The sequence below is a fragment of the Hypomesus nipponensis genome, chromosome 28, assembly GCF_054491055.1.
Source record: "Hypomesus nipponensis isolate SF chromosome 28, ASM5449105v1, whole genome shotgun sequence".
Taxonomy (NCBI): Eukaryota; Metazoa; Chordata; class Actinopteri; order Osmeriformes; family Osmeridae; genus Hypomesus; species Hypomesus nipponensis.
Genome location: NC_140388.1, coordinates 2,376,489 through 2,399,443, shown reverse-complemented (window position 1 = coordinate 2,399,443; position 22,955 = coordinate 2,376,489). Strand labels below are relative to the sequence as shown.

At 41.5% G+C, this 22,955-nt stretch overlaps 1 protein-coding gene across 6 annotated transcripts in view; it reads right to left on the bottom strand.

Annotated features, from left to right (window-relative positions):
• The window catches only part of gpat2 (glycerol-3-phosphate acyltransferase 2, mitochondrial), a 48,241-nt gene that overhangs the window by 18,772 nt on the left and 6,514 nt on the right, over window positions 1-22,955 (bottom strand). For 4 of the 6 annotated variants that reach the window (XM_084695248.1, XM_084695250.1, XM_084695251.1 and 1 more), the window contains exons 3-13: window positions 10,879-10,989; window positions 10,582-10,655; window positions 10,041-10,151; window positions 9,715-9,837; window positions 9,320-9,419; window positions 9,098-9,231; window positions 7,731-7,830; window positions 7,134-7,313; window positions 5,005-5,103; window positions 4,729-4,811; window positions 4,073-4,191 (exon numbers count right to left, since the gene is read on the bottom strand). In XM_084695248.1, coding sequence (XP_084551374.1) covers window positions 4,073-4,191; window positions 4,729-4,811; window positions 5,005-5,103; window positions 7,134-7,313; window positions 7,731-7,830; window positions 9,098-9,231; window positions 9,320-9,419; window positions 9,715-9,837; window positions 10,041-10,151; window positions 10,582-10,655; window positions 10,879-10,989 — 1,234 coding nt within the window. Of the gene's footprint in view, window positions 1-4,072; window positions 4,192-4,728; window positions 4,812-5,004; window positions 5,104-7,133; window positions 7,314-7,730; window positions 7,831-9,097; window positions 9,232-9,319; window positions 9,420-9,714; window positions 9,838-10,008; window positions 10,152-10,581; window positions 10,656-10,878; window positions 10,990-22,955 lie in introns of those variants that run through there. The other 2 variants (XM_084695249.1, XM_084695253.1) reach the window with 2 other exon arrangements.

Genomic DNA, 22,955 nt, shown 5'->3' with positions numbered 1-22,955 from the left:
CTCTGTCTCCACAGACAGCCAAAAGTGTGCAAGCGACACTTCACGGATCTTCTGTTGCAACTCCATGTTAGAGCTCAGGTCAAGTAGGGCCTCCTCCTCTTGGATGCTTAATCTATCACAGAGCTCTGCTGGGAAGATGAATGGATTTCTAACCCATTGATTCCCCTTGGTGTCCTCTCCAAAATATTCCCGAAACTGCTCGCGCAACCCCTTCAAATGCACAGTGGCAACCTGCTGCACAGAGGCAACGGCCAGTCCTGCCTTCTCCAAAACGTACGCCAAGGTTGGAAACACTTCCACTGAGCCCTGTTCCACGCGAGCACACCACAGGTCCAGCTTTTTCCTGAATGCAGAGACTTTATCATGTACCAAAAAGACATGGCACTCCTTTCCCTGCAGAGAAGTGTTGAGCACATTTATCTTTTCAAAGATATCCGACAAATAGGCCAACCTTGCCACCCAGTTCATGTCCTCCATGTGTTTCACCAATGGAGAGTTGATTTCGGTGAGAAATAGGAGGACTTCCTCACGCAAGTCACACAGGCGGGTGAGGACCTTGCCCCGGGACAACCAGCGGACTTCAGAGTGCAGGAGTAGTTGGCGAAAGTGTGCGCCCATCTCATCGCAAAGGATGGAAAACAGGGATTTGATCACGTTGACTATTTTGACTGCCTCACCCAGGACCGCACGCAGCTCCTTGGGCATCTTCTTGGCCGCTAAGGCCTGTCGATGGATGATGCAGTGACTCCAAACAGCAGCGGGAGCAACATCTTGCACCCGTTTCACCAGATCACTGTGGCTACCCGTCATTGCCCTTGCCTCGCTACATATACCACAGCACCGCTTCCAATCAATGGTGTTATTCTCAATGAAATCATTCAAGGCCTTGAATAATTCTTCTGCCGTGGTGTGAGCTGTCAGAGAATGACAAAACAGAAACTCCTCCTGGACGTTGAGCTCTCTGATGTAGCGCACGTAAGTCATCAACTGTGCACAGTTAGCAACATCGGTGGACTCGTCAATTTGAATGGAGAAGTAAGGACTCTCACGAATACCGTCCAGCACCTGCTCCTTCACATCCAATGCCATGTCAGAGATACGGCGCTGGACAGTGTTGTCAGACAAGAAGACATTCAATTTGGCCGCAGCAGCTTCTCCCATCATCACCGAGCACATATCCTTTGCAGCAGGTAGGAGTAAGGTTTCGCCGATGCTGTGGGGCTTACCCGCCTTTGCAATACGTAATGCTACCAGATATGATGCCTCAGTTGCCTTGCTATTGGTGGTGCTGAATGTTTCGACTGTCTTCTTCTGTTTGTTCAGTTCCTTCAACTTATTTGAAAAAAACTCCAGCGGCTTTAACACCAAACCTTTGTACTTCGTTTCCAGATGCCTGCGGAGTTTGCAGGGTCTCATGCTATCATTAGCCAGAACCTCTTTGCAAACCACACATTGTGGTTTTTGAATATCGGCTGGCCCTATCCAAGAAAATCCCAACTTTAAATATTCCTCATCATATTTCCTGCGCTTTCTGCTGGGTTCAGACATTTTTTTATCTGTAAAGTTGTTGTCACTGCTAGCTAAAAATGTTTCGTGTCAAGTATATGTCAGGACTGAGAGATTGATTAAATGACATTAAAATATGTATATATATTTGTGTATTCTATTCCATACATCTACAAAATGATTATTTTCCAGAAAGCTATTTTTTTTATTTTATATAATTTTAAAAATATATATTTGCCGCCTCACCCTAAAACGCATTGGCGCGCCTCCCCTGAAACTCTAGCGCCCCCTAGGGGAGGCGTGCCTCACACTTTGAAAACCCCTGCTCTAAAGTAACCTGTGTAGTGCACTTTGAGTTCATCAAGTATACTTCCTAAAGAACCTCAAAGTATACTTTGCAATACTTTCAAGTGCACTTTCATTTAATGTAAGTACGTCAACAAGTAAACTTCTAAATGTAATTTTACTATTATTTACTAATGTATTAAAATGTTTATGGGCCCCTCAAACGCCTCAGATTTTGAGTCACTTGGCGAGAACGGGGCCCTCATAATAGTTTACTGCAGATTCGTAGCTCTTCACTACGTACTCAATAACGTACTTTTAAGAAGTATGCTTAGAAACAGAAAATGGTATACATTTTTTCTGGAGTAGGATGTATGTTTTCTATTATTATACAGCAAAAACAGTCAAAATAATTAATTTATAATTAATTAATAAGTACATTACAAGTTAAAAAAAATTGATCCATCTCATTCTAATTATTCATGTCTATGAAAATCTAATGCATTGCACATTGAATTTTTTTTTGTTACTGAACCTGTAACCTTAATTACGGCTAAAACATTCTGAAACCCTATACTCTTATACTAATAATTATCAATTGGAGTATTAATGGAAAAAAACGAAAAAGCTACTTGAGAATTTGAAGGTTATACTGTCAAACTGACTGAAGAACGAAATAACGACATGAAATAATGAAGATAGTGTGGCTCATTGGATAGTCAATTCCCATGATGCAAGGCGGTAAATGTTAAAATTTGCTGATAAGTTTGCCGTTTGTTTGAAATACAAATGTAACTTCATGAATTTCGTTTTTTAAATGTGTTTGCTTAGAATGTAGAGTTTTGTTGCGTGGTAATTGTCATTGTTGTGCTGGTTTACCATTGTAACCATGAGTTAAATGACTGTTACATTTGATAACAACAGCTGGATTATAGAAACGTTATTGAATATGTAGTGAAGAGCTACGAATCTGCAGTAAATTGTTACGAGGGCCCCGTTCTCGCCAAGTGACTGAAGATCTGAGGTGTTTGAGGGGCCCATAAACATTTTAACATTAGTAAAATTACATTTAGAAGTTTACTTGTTGACTACATACATTAAATGAAAGTGCACTTGAAAGTATTGCAAAGTATACTTTGAGGTTCTTTAGGAAGTATACTTGATGAACTGAAAGTGCACTACATAGGTTACTTAAAAGTATTCCAAAGTATACTTTGAAGTACTTTGGTAAGTATACTTGATGAACTGAAAGAGCACTACACAGGCTACTTTAAAGTATTCCAAAGTATACTTTGAAGTACTTGAGGAAGTATACTTGATGAACTGAAAGTGCACTACACAGGCTACTTTAGAGTATTCCAAATTATACTTTGAAGTACTTGAGGAAGTATACTTGATGAACTGAAAGTGCACTACACAGGCTACTTTGCAGTATTCAAAAGTAAACCTTGAAATACACTACAAGTGTACTTTAAAGTGTACTAAATGACCTAAAAAGCGGCCCAATTCAGTTTACTAAGTACAAAAATAGTATGTAAATAAGTACAATGCTAGTATACTTTAAGTAACATGATAATAGTATACTTTTTATACTAAGTATACTTACAAAATAAACTTGAAGTATACTTCTTTTTTGTAAGGGACTCCCTATCGTATCGGCAGATTAGCAGAGACTGAGGAATATAGTAAAACGTTTTCTTACACATGTGAACGTGTATGTCTATTAAACAGTTTTGTATTTTGTATACAGGTTGTATTTTGATGTTGCAACTACGTAAACCCGAGTCTGCACACTTGGCCATGACAAGTACAACAGTGACTTTAGAGAACTAGGCTACATTCTACATTAATCTGTCTGAAATGCCCCCGAGCGTGGTGAACTGTGGGAAGGCCAGCGATGGCAAGCGATTCGCGTCGCTGCAGTGGACACGCACTGTTAGGCTGACCGCCTTAGTATTTTCAATGCAGGAAGAACCCTGACACTCCTGGAACACACATCACAGCAGACAGCATAGACATCTACGCACTGTACAGACACATCCAAGCACTGTAGACACACACCTCACTGCAGACCACACATACACACACCGGGCACACACACCTCACTGCAAACAGCGCACACACACCTGGAACACACAATCACACCTCACACATACACCTCACTGGAGATATCACACATCTCAGAGAGAGGGAACAAAGAGAGGGAGAGGGGAATGAAAGTGAAGGGAAATAGAGAGAGACGGGGAAGAGAAAGAGAGAGTATCAAACCTTGCAGACTTACAGTACAACAGGTGGAGGGTGAGGGTCATGCCCACCTCTCGCTCTGATTGGCTCAACTCAGGCATGTACTGAGGAGGAAGGACCCACGACAACTTCCTCTGACCAAATATGGATTCCTTCCTGGATGGATTGCACCGAAAGGAGGGAGGGAGGAGAGGAAAGAAGAAGAGAGAAGAGAAAGTATATTAAGTGGTGCTGAGCTCCCACTGTGAAGCTGATCAATTGTCCACGAGTGTGTGAATACAAATTACTTCTCAAAGTTGGACTGCTGCGATACACCCTCCCCAGAACCTCAGCGTGGACGCATAAGCATATGTATGTAAGGGGAGAGTTTTTTTCTTACAAATTTACTAGTTAGTTTCTGGTTAATGGGTTTCGGTCTATCAAATGCAAAATGTGCATTGCATGAGCAAGAATGTGTATGTAGAGGTATACTCAAGGTTCAAGTGGAACTTCAGTTTGAGTGTGTGTGAGCATTATTAAGGCTGCTTAGCTGTGTTTGTCTAAAGAAACCAATATTACAACAGGACCTGAAGCCCAAGTAACAAAGATACTAAGATGGGAGGATTAAAGTGTTGATGATCAGTTGTTTGTGTGTGTGTGTTTGCGCGCAAGTGTGTGTATCCTTCACTCTTAACTAACTGATATTTGATTTACCTGTTCTCTAGGATGGCAGGAAGCAGCAGATTATGTAGGGGACGCCCTCCATCCAATCTACACCTCCCAGACTCACACATCTCCTACTCACACACACACACACACACACACACACACACACACACACACACACACACACACACACACACACACACACACACACACACACACACACACACACACACACACACACACACACACACACACACACTCCATACCATCAGATGTAAAACGTAAAAGACAAATCTAGAAGGTTCTGTAGAAAGGGCTCCTCACCTGGAAAGAGAAGGGCTGGGAAAAGTGGACCCTGACACTGCCTCTGTATCTGCCCTGGAGCATTGACCACACAAACCTCACTGCAGACCGAACACCCAACTGCAACACACATACACATACAGACTTTACCGCAGACAGCACACATGTCACTACAGACCTACACACACCTTACGGCAAATTGTGCACACAACAGGAACACACACACACACTTCACTGCAAACCACACATGCACACACACACACTTCACTGCATACATAATACAAACCTGGAACACCCACAAATACCTCACTGCAGATACACACACACACACACACACAAATCTTACACACACAGATCAGATTAATCTCACTGCAGACAGCACACACACCTGCAGCGTGCACACACACACACACACACTACACTGCAAACCGCACACACACACAAACCTCACTGCAGACTTTGCACACACTTCAGTGTTTCCCCTACCATCATTTTGGCGGGCGGCTCCGAAAATGACCTCCCTCCCCCTAAAATAATAAAAAATATATTTATAATTGGCCTATATATTCCAAAAAACACGAGATAAAACTGTTCTCTCACTACAGGAGATTTGCTTTTTGCTCGTCGCCTCAAAACAGTTCAATTTATTTGCAAACGTTTGCGCAACGTTTTTTACTCCTGATCACCTGAGTACACTAAATCCACTGGTAGCACCTAAATTTGCCTATTCGCTCCTCGCGAGCAGTGTGGTGCTGGGAATAGCATTTACTTCCTTGCATATACTGTGCTAGCAGTGTTATCAGGGCCAGATTAAGGCAATGGGCTTCAGGGGCTGCAGCCCTGGGCCTCGCGATCAGGGGGGCCTCAGGTTGCCAGATGCCGAGTGGGTCAACGGCACCGCGCATAACATTAGAAACATTCAGAGTGAAAACAAAAATAATGTGTCAAAGCAGCCCATTGAAGCTGGGCTTCAACAGGAAAATGCACTGTGACGCTACTGGACTGTATAAGAAGGAAATCAGTCAGTCGACCTGCTACGTAGCTGATTCTGAACGAACTCGTCTTCGAGATGAACGTGTTCTTAACGCATTTAAAATGTTAACACAATAGTAAATATTCGACAACGGCGGCGTCACTATTTCAACCAGCGTAGCGCGTTAAGTGCAAGCGTAGGGTTTGGTGGAAAAAAAATCTAAGGTTCGGCCGATACCGACTCCCGTCAAAAAGCCCAATATTCGGCCGAAACCAAATCCTGGATTCGGTGCATCCCTCGTCAATAGATGACATACTGCGCCAACTGGACTTTGAAAAGCTCATTGATGAGTTTGCATTGGGTTTGCTTTGAGAAAGAGCAAAAACAGGCCTTTTAATATCACTGATGTGATGATGAGTCACATGTTTAAACTGATCATATTTATAGAGCTCTGAGGACTTTAAAGCACTGATGTGTCAGTGCACTTGGCGAGTTCGGTAAAGTTGGTATGACATTCACAGATTCAAACTTCCGGGATCAATAACTCTATAGCGAAATGTTATTAAATCACAAATAACGCATATTTCATACTGTACGAGCTACAAAGTCATTTGGGTTTGTGTGCGTGTCATGATGTGCGTCGGGGGTGATATAGGGGGCCTCATTCTGGTAATTAGCCCCAGGCTTCAAAATGTCTTAATACGGCCCTGAGTGTTATGCTAGCTAGTTTAGTTTTGACTGGCAACATACTGACGTTGCTCGTCCACAAATGCCCTAATAAACGCATATAATAGGGTTTGCTTCTCTGGCAAGGCTACCTGTACGCGCTGCCAGGTATCTCACTGCCTTGTTGGGCCTGTCTCATGACTTCCATTGAAAATGAATGGGAGGCAACATCATTTTTTTTTTTAAGAATCTTTGGGGATTTGGATCACATAAACACCTCACCACAGACCACACACACACACTTGGACCACACACACCTGGAACACACACACTTCACTGCAGACAGCGCACACATTCCTGGAACACACAAACACACTTCACATACACACCTAGGACACAAACACTTCACTGCAGACAGCACACACCTGCGGCACATGTACACATATTACTGCAGAAAGACCACACACCTGGAGTACGTGTGGGAGTGTGTATGTGTTTGTTAGCTCCATACCTTTGTGCTGGCCTGGGGAACACAGTCGTAAGAGATGCCAACGGGCACCAGGCAGACAGTGGGCACGGCCCCCTCCAGCATTATTTGATGGAGTCGTGCCAACCACTGCCCTCCCTGCCCACTCAGCCCAGACGCACACACACTCACGGCCTGCCCCTCACACAACAGCTCCCCCAACACCTGTTGTAGAGAGGATGGGGGAGAGCAGGGGAACAGGGGAGAGGATGGTAATGGTGGAAAGCAATGGGAGAGGAGAGGATAAACCAGTAGAGCAGCAGGAGAGGAGGAGGAGAATAAACAGGGGAGTGAGGGGAGAGGAGAAGGATAAGCGAGAAGGGGAACAGGGGAGAGGAGGAGGGTGAAACAACTGCTAGGCTTATTGAAAGGAGCAGACCTTGACACAATAAACTGCAAAGGAACAGCTACCAATACAGACCCATCACAATTCACTGCTACATTCATGAAACTATCAACTCAGTCCGTCCCAGCCAAAAGAGCAGCAGCATTGTCAGTATTGCAGAGCAAAGAGAGGGACATGGAGTCAGGGTGTAGGGTTGTACCAGGCTCTTGCCCTCTGTGTATTGGTGGCACACTTACTGAGGTCATGATTGGTGAGTGGAGGCTGTTAATATGAGCATCCTCTTCACTGTTGGCACCAATAGGGAGGAGAACCACGCCCAGCTTTTGCAGGACAGACCTGTTGGAATAAGTTATCCATGTTGAGAAGACAGGAACAACAACTACCTTACAATTCTATAGATGTTTGTGAGAGGAGGTGTGTGTGAATTAGAGAGAAAAAAAGTTTTTGTGTGTGTGTGAATACGAGAGGAGGTGTGTGTGTGAGAGAGGATATGTGTTTGTGTGTTAGAGAGGTGGTTTGGGTGAGAGGCATACCTGTCAACATTGGAGTACCAAAATCCGGGAGAATATATTTTTTTTGGGGGGGAATTGTCGATTCGGCTTGCTGATTAGACATTAAATTCCTCCGTCCATGTAGCCGCATAGCGCGCGAGCAAATTTTTTTGTGGCTGATTTGAGCGAAAAGGTTTTTGAGGCTTTATGTAAAACAAACAAACATAGACGCCTTTTCAATTTGTAAAACATTGTCCAGTGAAGGTAATTAAGTTTACGTTTCTTGGCCTGGTTTTCCATCTTTATATTGTCTCTACTAGCTAGCTTTCTATATGTCAGTGTCACTGCTGTGTACATAGACGTTCATTTGGAATAGACAAAACTGTCCTGGGGGAAAGGCGGGCCGGCCAACCGTGTTGCTGGCCAACCGTGTCGCTCAATCTTCTGCCTACATTTTTATTAGTATTAAAAAAATATATAAGGCAAGCGAATTATAAGGCAAACAGAAGTGCTTCGGCCCATCTGGAATTCTCCAGGTGCTCCCAATGGCCAGTCCGCTACTGTGTAGCCTACTGTTAATTTGCAGCTAGGCTATATATTATTATTTTTTGCCGTAGCACCACCTGAGACTTTTGCCATTTCTACAAGTGATTCTGTATCAAAAATCAACCATGTATTTTTCAAATTCTCCCGACTACCTGCAGAGATATCAACAGCGCAACTGGGTTGTAGGTTGCGGCAGAGAATGTAGTTAATATAGACGGGCTCTGGTTGCGGTTACAAATGGGTTGAAAATGGTATGATAGCCTATGTAGTATGTGAGTAGGATGCGTTTCATACAAGATCTGGCAACTGGACAACATTGAAATAATATATTGATGTGAATATTTATATAATGAGGTTTGGCCACACAAATTACGGGAGTTTCACGGGAGAAATGACAAAACGGGAGGGGGGCGGGAGATGGGTGTGAAATACGGGAGACTCCCGGGGAAAACGGGAGTGTTGACAGGTATGGTGAGAGGAGGTGTGCGTTTGAGTGATAAAGAGAAAGAGAGAGGTGTGGTATCTGTGTGTACGAAAGAGAGAGGAGATGGTGTGTGCACAGGTACCGTATCCAGGATGTGTGTATCTGCAGAGGGCAAATCGTGTACGGCACCCTAAGGTTGTAGCAGAACAGGACCAGGGGCAGCAGGACAAAATCCACCACACTCTGATGCTCACACACATACACCAGGGGGCAACCCTGAGACACACACACTTTGGATCTCTTATCATGCTCTTGACACAAGTAAAAAATTACAAGTGAGACTGTGTGTGTGTGTGATGTGTACCTGCTGTGCAGCTCTCTGTAGGGAAGCCAGATGGTTCAGGTTAACTTGAACACTACAGAATACACACTTTAGAAGCTTCAGCGCTAGCCAGCCTATTAAACTGGAGAGGGGGGGGAAGAAAGAGGGGGAGGGGAGGTGAGGGGGCAGGCAGAGAAGGCAGAGAGACAGTAAGAGACAGAGACAGACTTGGCACAAGGAGGATGGACAGACTTCAAAGAGGATGACAAAGGCACTATTTCATAACAGAAATGGGATGGAAATCACAAAGAGCAAATCAGAAGATAAGCTTGAATATGAATTCCATCTATGAAATCTAAATTCAGAATGTAGAAGCTAGTTTCTAATGACTAGGGAGGCAAGCTTTACTTCCATGGAAAAATTTTACACACACATACCGAAGAAGAGGTGGGTAGATGCAGGTGTTGATGAGGAGGTGGTAAGGGGAGAGACGAGTAAATGGTTCCTGAATGTCTTCAAACATAGACGGTGTGTGGGGGATGGAGAGAGCCTTCTGTACCCTGAAAAACACTTACAGGTTTTTTACATACCCACACATTATAGACACCCATACTCTTCCAGACTCTCCAACCCAAACATCATACTCTTCCAGACTCTGCACCCTCCCACCTGTCACTGTTCTAGACTCCACCCCTCCCTCACTTGTTCTCTTGCAGAGTTCGCACCCTCACCTGTCACTCTTCCAGAGTCCACCCCCCTTTACCTGTCACTCTTCCATACTCTGTCCAGCCTGTCAGTAGCAGTACTGGGCTCCACCCTGCGTCCCCTGACAAACAGCACATAGCACAGCCTTCTCACCAGCCAGCCTCTGTACCTACATCAAAAGACAAAGGTGTGTGTGCATTGCAAGTCAGGTCATACAAATGCCCCCCAAGAAGACTTCAACGCCCCCCTTTAAAATATTTTGCAGTGCCCCCACGACCTTCTCTGAACACCCCCTGGTGGGCGGTACTGCCTGCATTGAGCAATGCTGATGCAGTGCAAACACCACCCTTTCTACGTGAAAATGTTCATAGCTAGCTTGTGAAAATCACACTTCTGTGTGATTTTCCAAGAACTTCAGTGCCCAGTCTGAACTTGTGTTGTTCTGTGCACCTGGCAATAAAAAACTTGAACTGTGTGATCGCGGTTGGTAGGTGTAGCAAAGCCAGCTAAAAAAACAATATCCACAATCTTACAATGGGTATGTTGAACTTGCTTTGTAGTATAGGCCTCAGGTGTTTGTGTGTTTTGCACCATTTTACCTGGTGTGTGTCTCTTTCACACTCAAAAGGTTCTGGAAGCCCAGGGAAGTAGAGGTCTGTCCATAATTCCTGCCCTGAAACACACACTCTTGTTACTCACATTCTACTCTTCACCCATTTCCATATCCTTTATATCCCTCTCACTCCCATCCCTCTATCTTTATTCCACCACTTCCATCCCTCTATATTCCACCAACTCCATCCCTCTATATCACCATGTCTATCCGTTCTCTTCTTCATCCCTCTATCTCTATCCCTCTCTTTCTCACTCACTCACTCACTCACTCACTCACTCACAAGGCTGTCAGGGGTACACTGCTGGCAGCACTGGCCGACAGTGGGTCTGAACTTTCCAAGGTGTGGAGCCACAGTCTTTAGCTTCTTCTTGACCTTCAATCCCCAGGACAGCTAATGGACAGAGGACCACATACATCACAATAACTCACACTTCACAATAGTGATGTCACAACCGGTACTCTCCGGTACCAAGTTGGCACTCAACCAGAGTTGGGGAGTAACGGATTACAAGTAATTGGATTAGTGTAATCTGATGACAATATAATTGTAACTGTAATCCATTACGTTAGTGGCAACAAAAAAAATACAGATACTTTCGAAAAATATTGAGGATTACTTTGGGATACTTTTACATTTGGGAGTAGTCAATTTTCTTTAAAAAAATGAATTCTTTTAATTCCAGAATTGGCCATTTTCTCTGTGACGTTTCACATTTGCTTAACAGACACTACAAGTTTGTTAAAACTTTGATCATGGCTGCCTAACAAACAAAATATTTTTTAAGTACATTACAGGTTACATTTTTTAGATCCATCTCATTCTAATTATTCATGTCTAGGAAAATCTATTATGCATTGCACATTGAATCTGTTTTGGTACTGAAGCAGTAACCTTAATTACTGTCAAAACATTCTGAAACCTCTTATACTGAGAATTATCAATTGGAGTGTTAAGGGAAAAAACGAAAAAGCTACTCGAGAAAGAAGCAGACAGAAGTGTTGCATTATGCATTTGAAGGTTATACTGTCAAACTGACTAAATAACGTGAAAAAATGAAGATAGCGTGGCTCATTGGTTGGTCAATTCCCATGATGCAAGGCGGTAAATAGTGTTAAAATTTGCTGATAAGTTTGCCATTTGTTCAAAATACAAATGTAACTTCAGGAATTTCGTTTTTTTATGTGTCTGCTTACAATGTAGTGTTTTGTTTATTTGTCCAACATGTTTTAGATGTTTCCCTGATTCAAATGAATGGTCATAAGCAGGCTTCTGCAGAGCTAGATAACGGCCCATTCATTGAATCAGGTGTGTTGGAGCAGGGAAACATCTAAAACATGCAGGACAGGGGGGTCCCTGAGTACCAGGGTTGAGAACCACTGCTTTAGAGTATTCAAAGGTATATTTCGAGGTACTTTACAAAGTATACTTCATAAACTAAAAGTGCACAGCAGAGGCTACTTTACAGTATTCAAACGTAAACTTCAAATACACTATAAGTGTACTTTAAAGTGTACTAAATGACCTAAAAAGTGGGCCAATTCAGTTTACTTAGTACAAAAATAGTATGTAAATAAGTACATTGGTAGGATACTTTAAGTACCATGATAATAGTATACTTTATATACTTAAGTATACTTACAAATTAAACTTGAAGTATACTTATTTTTTGTAAGGGTAGTCAGCTGCTAGCCCCTTATTAAAACGATTAGTTGGCTAACTAATTAACTTGAAACATTGTCAAGTACGACAAATATTAATTGTGGTGAAAGGTATGCTGTATGTTGGCAGAGACTACGTTAGCTGTTCAGCTAACCAACTTAGATTCATTATTTGCTTGCCACATTTCAGTCTTACCTACAACCACACATTATTAGATGTTTATTATAACAAGTATGGTCACTGCTCTTTTGCTTTCTTTATAAAATGGTGTTTTTAATAAATGCCCAGTAGCAAACAATTAAATATGGAGTTTGCGTTAAGACTTGCTGTGAAGTATGTATGCTGTACATTTTCATGGGTAAAGGAGTCAACTACCATATAACTACCAGTTAAGATAACTACATTAATCAGTCTTCAAAACTGATGCCATTCTCTTCATAATAAGCTAAAATGTTGAATTTGGTCAGGGTTGTTGAAAGACTTGAAGGGACTGTAGTTTTGTGTAAGGGTAACATCTAGCTGCCTTGATTTTTTTTCCAACATTCCAAGAATGGTAAAACAGGTTAACCATAATAATCAAAAAAGGATATGAACTAGGATTCAAGCTTAGACATAACTCAATTACTTTAATATATATATTTGTGTTCAAGTTGACCTAGGATAAGACGTTAAATTGATATGTGGTTACTAAAGTTCCTTTGGTACTTTGAATAAATAGTAAAATATACATTTTGAACCTTACATCATCATATTCACTTGATCATCATAAACTTAAGATAATAATGTACCACTTATTTTTCCCTTTTAACTAGATAAGTAATTAAAGGGATTAAATGTAAGCATTCTGAATAAAAGCTTAAAGAAACATACTAAAGTCATTTAGTATACTTTAAATTACACTTAGTGTATTTGAGGTTTACTTTTGAATACTGTAAAGTAACCTGTGTAGTGCACTTTCAGTTCATAAAGTAAACTTCCTAAAGTTATTCAAATTACACTTCGGAATACTCTTACGTAGCCTGTGTAGTGCACTTTCAGTTCATAAAGTATACTTCCTAAAGTACTTCAAAGTATACTTTGGAATACTCTAAAGGAACTTGTGTGTGCACTTTCAGTTCATGAAGTATACTTCCGAAAGTACTTAATGTTTTGAAAATAGTTCACTTTTGTAAGAAGTACACTTAGAAAACAGTTCACTTTTGATGTACTTTTAACCCGTTAATTAGTAGCGTCACGTATATGTGATCGTTCGAAAGCGGGCCCCACAGAGTACCGTCACACATATGTGATTCTGAACATTCCAACCGACTATTTTCCGATAAACAAAAACTATATGACAAACGCTATAGTATGGCTTCAAAATTTACAATTAGGAGGCTAACAAGTAACACTAGCAGGTAGTAGCATTGCTACGAGTATTATGCTAGGTTGCTAGGTAACGGAAGCTAACTAAAGCTAGCTAGCTTTCGTTTTGAAAAAATAACTCACTCTGCTGGCAGCGTCTGTAATATTTAGAACTCACTCCTCTAAAGGTTAAGTATGCTTTGAAAATAGTTTACTTTTGATATATTTTTTTTATATTATACTTATAAATATATCAAAAGTGAACTATTTTTTAAGTGTAGCCAGGTGGGATAATGTATGTACTTATTAACGCCACCAGATGGCACTGTCAGAATTTCGTTACCACCTGTGGGGCAAGGAACTCTGGGAAATAACTGGAGAAAAGCGCGAAGCTATGTTGACGGTCATTGAACACACATTTGCCTGGGTTCTGTGTTAAAAGGTAAATATGTATATTTTGTTGATTGTTGGCATAACATATCAATGTGTAAACATTTATTGTAATGGATGCCTACAAATCACGAAGATATTGTATACTGATGTTAGTGTTCCATCGGATGTTAACAGATACTGCAGACATTGTCCAGATGTAGCCGCATGGCGTAAGACTATTATTTTCTTTGATACCGATCTGTACAGGTTAGTAAGTTGTGTATTAAGCTTTATACATTTATTTACCTGTTTATCAATGTACCCATGTTAATTGTGAATTATTTTTGTGTATACAGGAGTCACTGTAGTTATTTTTGCACGCTACTGTCTTAAGTAAAAAGAAACGCATAGTGTACACGTCTTAATACTAATGCAGTATCTTGGTCTACTGGTTTTGTTTTATTTTCATTATTTAGCTGAACACCATTTTTATAGTCCAGAATAAAGACCCCGAAAATATATTTGTGTCCTGTGCTGTTTCGATTTCGCCAGGCTACATAAGTATACTCCTTAAAAGTATATCAAAAGTTAACTAAAAGTGTACTATCCATATTTTAGTATATTTTTTGTAAGGGTAGGCAAACTACAAACGCCACGAGCAAAGAGGCCAGGGTGATAACTATTTATTCATTTAACATTGTCATAAAAAAACAAAATTAGGAAATCAAATGTCCAATATGACATATGCATTGTTATTAAGCAAGTACATCTATTTTCGGAAACTAGTTTGCGGCTCAGGCATTAGCATCATGACATTAGCCTCTGTTACCGGAGCGACACATAAGACAGCAGTCTGTGATGCATCTGTTTTCAATCGTTAAAATAAACATTCCTCATAAATAAATCTTCGTTTTTGAATTTATTGTGACATTACAAGTACAACATTTGTAATGCCACTAGCAAAGAGGCCATGGTGATAACTCAGGGTATATGCTGAAGTTAATTTCAATACCTTTTTAAGACTTTTTGAAGACCTCAAAATATTTTAAGACCTCATCGCCACTAAAAAGTTCTAGGGCCCTATCTTGCACCCAGCGCAATTGACTTAGTCAACAACGCAAGTGTCATTCCTAGTTTGCACTCGACGCAAAGGCGACTTTTCCCTCCACAGACGCACATCGAAATGACTTTGCGCTCCCGTCGGCGGTTCAGCAAAAAAGGAGGCGTGGTCCGGCGCAAACGTTCCCTGGTGCAATTTTGCAGTTTCCGAAAAACAATTCCGCTACTGACCAGGAAAAACGTGGTCTAATGTCAACGGTGCATTATTCAGATGCTATTTTAAGGGCGCAAGCTTGGTCCGTGCTCACCGCTAGCGAGACCAGGGTCTTCTTTCTGCGAGGCTACGTTACATTGTTTTGATGTATGGCATGTTACATTTCTTCAATGATTATAAAAAGATTTTCATAAGAAATGTCTATGTATGTGAACTTTATTTGTAACAACTGTGGCAATTTCCTCCCATGACTGTTTAACCAAAGCTAATTTGATTAGGTTTCTTCTCCCATGCCCATCAGAATCAGAATTCGTTTTATTCGCCATGAAGCTTATGTTACACAATGTTGTTATAATACGCGATTTACTGTGGCAGGAAGGTGCAAACAATAAACATATACGGGTATAAATTAAGTACTTTTACGGGTATAAATTAAGTACAAAAGTACATTAGTTAAACTAATTCTAAGAACTAAACAATAAAAAAATAGGCTATAACAATTAAAAAAATAAAATATATGTAAAAATAAGAATAATCATTTGAATGAGCAGCATGAGTGGGCAATTTAGTGCAATGAGAAAACTGCTCTGCCTTTCTCATACAATGTCACTTCTCTATCTTTTACGGCCCTGACGACAACGTCGGTCTCCTCGGCTGTGGACCGCTGGCGTGCACCTGGCAAATCCACCGTTATAATAGCAATTCGCCATGGAACAAGCGCTACTCTTAAAGGGAATGTGAGATGATGCTCTGATTGGTTTATTGCACGTTATGCCCAAACCACACCCATTAGTAATGTAGCTACTTCAGACCAACCCTTTTTAGATTTGCGCCAGGCGTAAAGTCATTTATCCCGCCGGCAAAATAACAACCAACCTGAAGTCACGCCCACAAAGTTACTTGTGCTTTGCGTTTTGAAACTTGCGTTTCAGATCGTCAAAATAGGGGGGCTAATCTGCAAAAAACCTTAAACTTAATAAACAGTTGTAGTTTGCAAATAAATCTATAGAGCACACCATACAACAGAACTCAGATAAGCTTGGAAGAAACAAAGCTCAATATAATAAATTAAAGAATAAAAGGCAAGGTTTATAGAAATATTTGAATGTTTGAGTTCAGTGAGCGGTGATTCACCGCAGTATTGAGACACCAGATAACCTCCTCGCGTATCGTTGATGTGCCACCCATAGCCACCCTGATGTCGGCAGACGATGGGGCAGAGGTCGCTGTCGTAGCTGTTTTGACAAGTTCAGCTGTTTTATTGGGTGGTGGTGCCAGAAACTGGCAATGGACAGCTGCGGCTGCTATCTGCGGCAAATGGCGGCCTTGACAGCGTTGATGCCCATCGAAGCTACGCTAATCTTTTTACAATATGTACAGTAAGCCTGTTTTCAGGGACAGGCTTCAGCCATTGTATAAACTCATCCTTCTCCAACCAGCAGTCCGCAAATTTACATTTCCCCATTTCGGAGTTTGTTTCGCGACATGTGGAGGGCGACACATCACCTAACCGTGCATTTAGCAAAATATGAGACTCGCTGACCGAGCAAGTCATTGTTTATAATCGACATGGGGAGGAAAATAAATATATTCATGCATTCTTTTTGGAGTCAAACTCTTTGGACAAACCGTGAACACAATTTAATACCTTATAAAATCGTGATTAAGACTTTTTAATACCTTTTAAGGGCCTTAATTTTCCCTAAATGGATTTATCAACTTTTAGTACTTTTTAAGACCCCGCGGATAGCCTGTAACTATTTACTAATTTAGCTAACATTGTGATATGCAACACAATTGTGAAATGTGTCCCTGATATTTTTAAGCTAGGACTGTAGATCTAGACAAGCTCTACTTTCGGAAACAGTAGTCTGCTAATTCACAGAGGAGTTGGCTCTCGTTGTTACCCCGGCACATCTCGGTACTACCAGCTACTCGGTAATACCATCATCCCAGCCCTTCTTCAGGACAAGCTCTCCCAGCTGAACGTGCCTGATTCCACCTGCAGGTGGATCCCAGACTTCCTGTCTGACAGGAAGCAGTGCGTTAAGATGGGAACACAAGTCTCTGTCTCCCGGTCCATCAGCACCGGATCACCTCAGGGCTGCGTCCTTTCTCCTCTGCTCTTCTCCCTGTACACCAACAGCTGCACCTTGAGTCATCCGTCTGTCAAACTCTCTAAGTTTGCGGACGACACCACCCTCATTGGGCTCATCTCTGACGGGGACGAGTCTGACTACAGGTGGGAAGCTGACAACCTGGTGACCTGGTGTAGCCAGAACAACTTAGAGCTCAATGCTCTTAAGACAGTGGAGATGGTTGTGGACTTCAGGAAGAACACAGCCCCACTCACCCCCATCACCCTGAGTGACTCCCCAGTCAGCACTGTGGAGTCCTTCCGCTTCCTGGGCACCATCCTCTACCAGGACCTCAAGTGGGAACTGAATATCAGCTCCCTCACCAAAAAAGCACAACAGAGGATGTACTTCCTACGGCAGCTGAAGAAATTCAACCTGCCAAAGACAATGATGGTGCACTTCTACACAGCCATCATTGAGTCCATCCTCACCTCTTCTATAACCGTCTGGTATGCTGCTGCTACTGCCAAGGACAAGAGCAGACTGCAACGTATCATCCACACTGCTGAGAAGGTGATCGGCTGCAATCTGCCTTCCCTCGAGGATCTGCACACCTCGAGGTCCCTGAGGCGAGCGAGGAAGATTGTGGCCGACCCCTCCCACCCTGGACACTCCCTGTTTCAGCTACTCCCCTCCGGCAGAAGGCTGCGGTCCATCAAGACCAAAACCTCACGCCACAAGAACAGTTTCTTCCCATCCGCTGTTGGCCACTTTAACAAGGCCAAGGAGTCACACTGACTTTAAATCACAAGCTGCACAATGACACCCTGCACATTGCAATTTGCACTATTGTTTTATTTATAATCTTGCACTCTGTTTTATTAGGTTAGATTGTAAATTATGACTACTTACATTTTATGTTATTCCCCTTAGTATTAGCTAGACCCCCCTTAGTATTAGCTAGACTTTGCTCCTTTTGTATAGTTAGTCCACATATTTAAGTTTCAATATTCCTGTTTAATATATGCACCTCCCTGCCAGAGTAAATTCCTTGTTTGTGCAAACATTCATGGCAAATAAAATCCCTTCTGATTCTGATTATGCAGTCAGAAGACAGCTAGATAAATATTGTAGCATCAGCGCCCTTGGGTACCCAGCATGCAGTGCGGCATACCAAAAAACTCAGAGTTGTGGAAAATAGTTTGGTTACAACAGCCATGCAAGGGATTTCAGTTGTTGTGTTCGTTCAGTTAAACGTGTGTAATGTTATTGTTTGTTAGTTAAGATAATCATGTTGGTCACCCTGATTGTGCATGTTGTGTAGTTTAATGGGATCAGAGTCTGACCATGTATAAGTATTATGAGGCTGCTGTACCATCACAAGGTACACTTGCAAGCAGCTAGACATTAGCTCTACCTTTGTCAATTTGCCCGCATGACTATTGTTAGTTGTGTTTTGACTGAGATTCTAGAGAGAGATCAATTCAGGGAGAGTTCCTATAGCCATGGTTTTCTAACCATAGGAACTTTCTCGGGGAACTTTGAAAACTGTGTCGCTGCGTGGGGTATGTTTTTTGGCCTACTTCTAATCCTCATGCGGCCGCCGCATTTATGCCTTGGCATGACCTGCGCTGGGAAAGAGGAAAACAGCATGGATGGTGAAAGTGTGTGGGCATTTTTCTCTACAGTGAAAATTTGTAAAGAATTTGTAAAGAGTTTGCAATGTTGAGGAGGAATGCGCCATTGCTGCCTGCAGCTATATTTAATTTTTGGTTTGGTATCGCAGTGTTTCCTTTGGGATTTTTTTTCTCCAGTGGGAGCAGGTCTGTCCGAACAATTTTTGATCTTGATTGGCCAAGCCAATGTTTTGAAAACAGTTGGAATTGGCGACGCAGATGACCGTACTGTAGTCAGACTGCAGAAATTTAATGTGGGAAGAACATACTCGTAATATTTATATATTTTGCTTTCCTCAAACACGTTTTTTTCATTCAACTTCATGATTATCATGAAGATTACATCCAGCAGTGTTATTTGCGCTTGTACTGAGTGACTCTTGTTCCATAAACACCTTGTACAATCCAACTCAAATTTTAAATAAAAATTCAGCGCTTCCTCACCATCAGATTGTCCACTACGGGAGTTCAGGAGGGGGAGATTCCCCGACTGCATGGAATACAGGATAACGTCACATATCCTACCTTTAGATAACTGCAGAACACAGTGTATAACTAAATATATTTATTTAATACTGTGCTCATATGTCAAAAACAATACAGTCGTCAAGCTCCCGTGCAATCGCTACTGTCTACGTCCTCGTTATCAGTCCAGACTTTAATAGATTACGGTTCATAACAAAACGCTTTTGTTTTCAAATTGTATCTTGACTTGCAGTGTCACTGCCACAGTTGACGCCACTCGCACAGTTTTTTTTAAATTGGTGATCTACCAGCCACCACATTTTTTTAGTTTTCGGGCTCCACCAATAGGCTAACAGTGTCTGAGAAGTTGTCATGCGCTATGATTCACCGTAAAGAACAATCGTATGCCAGGGTCATGATGAGATACTAGTTTAGCATTCATGAGGTGCTTTGCATTGACTATATATGGTTAAAAATGGGCGTGTTTAGGGCGGGGTACAATGCTGATTCACGTACGCACACTTGTGAGTAATCTGTGATTTATAAAGGGAACATTGGGTACAGGTGTGCGTACGCACGGTTTTATAAATCTGAATTTTTGTGTGTGTACGCCATTTTAGGCTTTTGGGCGTACGTACACTTTTAACGTCTTTTTTAATTTGAAATATTTGATGCGCAGTAATATGGAATGTTATGTTATGAGGACAACTTGAAAGGTTATGCTGGATTTTACAATGGCATGGAAGGCGATATAGCAGAAACAAGGATTGGAACAATCAGTATTAGAAGTTACTATGAGCGCCAACAACATGATTCAACATGTCGGCTGTGTGGCAGGACTTCACAGTATCAAAGGATGATGACAAAATGGCTATTTGCGGAGTTTGTAAAGTGTCCGTGATGCGATACATTTTAAGTTTACAGAGTTACAGCTGCATTTCTGTGCATATGTGTCAAGAATGTGTCATTGTCAACAACACAGTTTTAAGGAAACTGTAGTTGTTCAAGTTCAAGGTAGGGATGGAGATTTGAACTGATTTCACTATTCGAATACTATCCGAAATTATTTTCGAATAACCGGATAATCTATCTTTATAAATGCGGTTCCGTTATGTCATTAGCCTGACATGACGCAAAGCGTACAGTCAACACATGAACCACAACACATTCTGGAAATAATTTGGACTATTAAGATATTAGATTAAATAAGGGTTGAATAAAGAAAACAAATGAAAGATCATTTCATCAACATGACGAAAAGACAATGAACTTAAAAAAAGCTGCATCACGACGTATAGGCTCTTAAATTGGCAGAATAGCGCTGAGTTTATTACTATGTGAAATTAAAACGTGAAATACTTTGGAAGACATTTAACACATCGGGTAGGCTATCCTCGACAAAAACGAAAGAAACACATATAATATTGCATATTAACTTGGATATTAACTTGGAACCGGAATCCTCGGTACGCCACCACACAATGCAAACATAGCCGATTACGCTAGCTCTACGTGAATGCTGGTTAATAAAAAAAAGCCACAAAACCATTAGCCATACGCATTCTTATTCAGTAAAATGAGCATATATACATGCTCAGGGGAGAGGCGAGTACGGAGTCAATTTAGGCCGGCGTAGAATAGACTCTGCAGGAACTAAGGTTGCTGCGAGGTAGGCTACTGCTTAGCCAGGAGTGGACACTATGCTTCTTGTAGCGCCAAATGAAATGAAAGGACACTCACAGCAGAACGCAGGGTCATGTAGCCTACCCTTTTTGATGGTTTTTCAAAAAGGGTAGGGTATTTCATCATTTCTAACGTCACAACTATTAGAATTCTCAACACAACGTTTTTCATTGGAAATAACTTTTTTATATTAAACTAAGCTCATAAGTATTCGAAAAAAGTATTTGAATACTAACCTACTTTAGGATATCCGGATATTCGATTAACCACGCCCATCCCTAGTTCAAGGAGGTACTGTTCAAGTATGAAAATTGTGACGAGAAAATATAAATAAATCTGCCATATTTGAAATCATTTCAATCGTTTTCATGAGTGAATGTCTATTTCTAAAATGATCCAAATCAAGTTTTTAATGTCCCGTATCTACAGCAAGTACCCCATCATAATAACAGATTAATTGTAGTACAGGAGATACTTTTCAATAATTAAAAAGCAGAGGTGTATATATCTAGCCTGGCTTCCAGCCTAACTTAGCCCCGCCCACAACAAAAATTTGGTCGGGAAGTTGGGTCTGGAGGGGCTCGTATTGGGGACAAACTATATAAAACCAGAAGCTGGGCCGGACCAATGAAATTGCCAGGGCGGGCTTTATACGATGATGGACAGATGATCAACAGTAACGTAATCAACAACATCACAAAAGCGCGCTTGGGTTAAATTTGTTTTCAACAAACAACATATTATGTTGCTATGATTGGTTGTAGGTCCATTCAATTGAGCGAAGAGGCATTTGTTTCACGAGTTCGGTTGAAACAAGCCCCATAGTCATAGCCCAACGGAGAGTTCAGACTCATATTCTGACTAGAATTATGAGTATGACAACGTCAGGCTAGTCTGGGGGGCATGTTTGGGGAAAAACTATGTCCGAACAGGAGCTATTCGGACCAATGAAATTGTCAAGGGCGGGCTTTATACGATGATGGACAGATGATCAACAGTAACGTAATCAACGTCACGAAAGAGCGCTTGGGTTGAATTTGTTTTCAACAAACAAATATTACGTTGATCTGATTGGTTGTAGGTCTTTCCAATTGAGCGAAGAGGCTTTTGTTTTGCGAGTTCGGTTGAAACACGCCCCATGGTCACAGCCAGGGTTCAACATTAAAAAAAATTGCGACTGGCCCCATGGGCCAGTGGGATTGAAACTTACTGGCCTCAAGGCCATTTTTACTGACCCCCCCTCCAAAAGTTTTAATTTATCATTGTTAAAACAAAACCAAAGACTTACAAGTTATGTTATTCTGTTAACATGTTTAACCATTTATTAAACACATCCACATCCCATATAAAAAGAACAAAAACGAAATCACATTTCTAGTGATAAAAAATAATAAGGTAATAGTCAGCAAAACAATTGACTTCTAACCTCAAAAATGACGTGCTCTCTTCCCTGCTGACAGCCATCTCTGCACGACTGTCTGGCTAAAACTGAAACCTCTGGTCCCTCAACGCTAATTTATAAAAGCTTCCATTGCATTTCATCAGTATGATACCAAGTACCCAAGTCGACACCATTCTTCTGCTGCAGTTCAATAGCCTGGGGGAACAAGGCGAACGTCTGTCCGTCTTAATTACGTGATACAGACATCCCAAGTCTCCCGGAAAGTCCGGGAGTCTCCCGCATTTCATTAGCGGCTCCCTGACGCCCGCAAATGCTATACAAGCTCCCGGAAATCGGGGATTTTGTATTTCGAGCGAGCGACTGTGAAATGGTCATTTATGTTAGAGATATGTGCATGTCGCGCG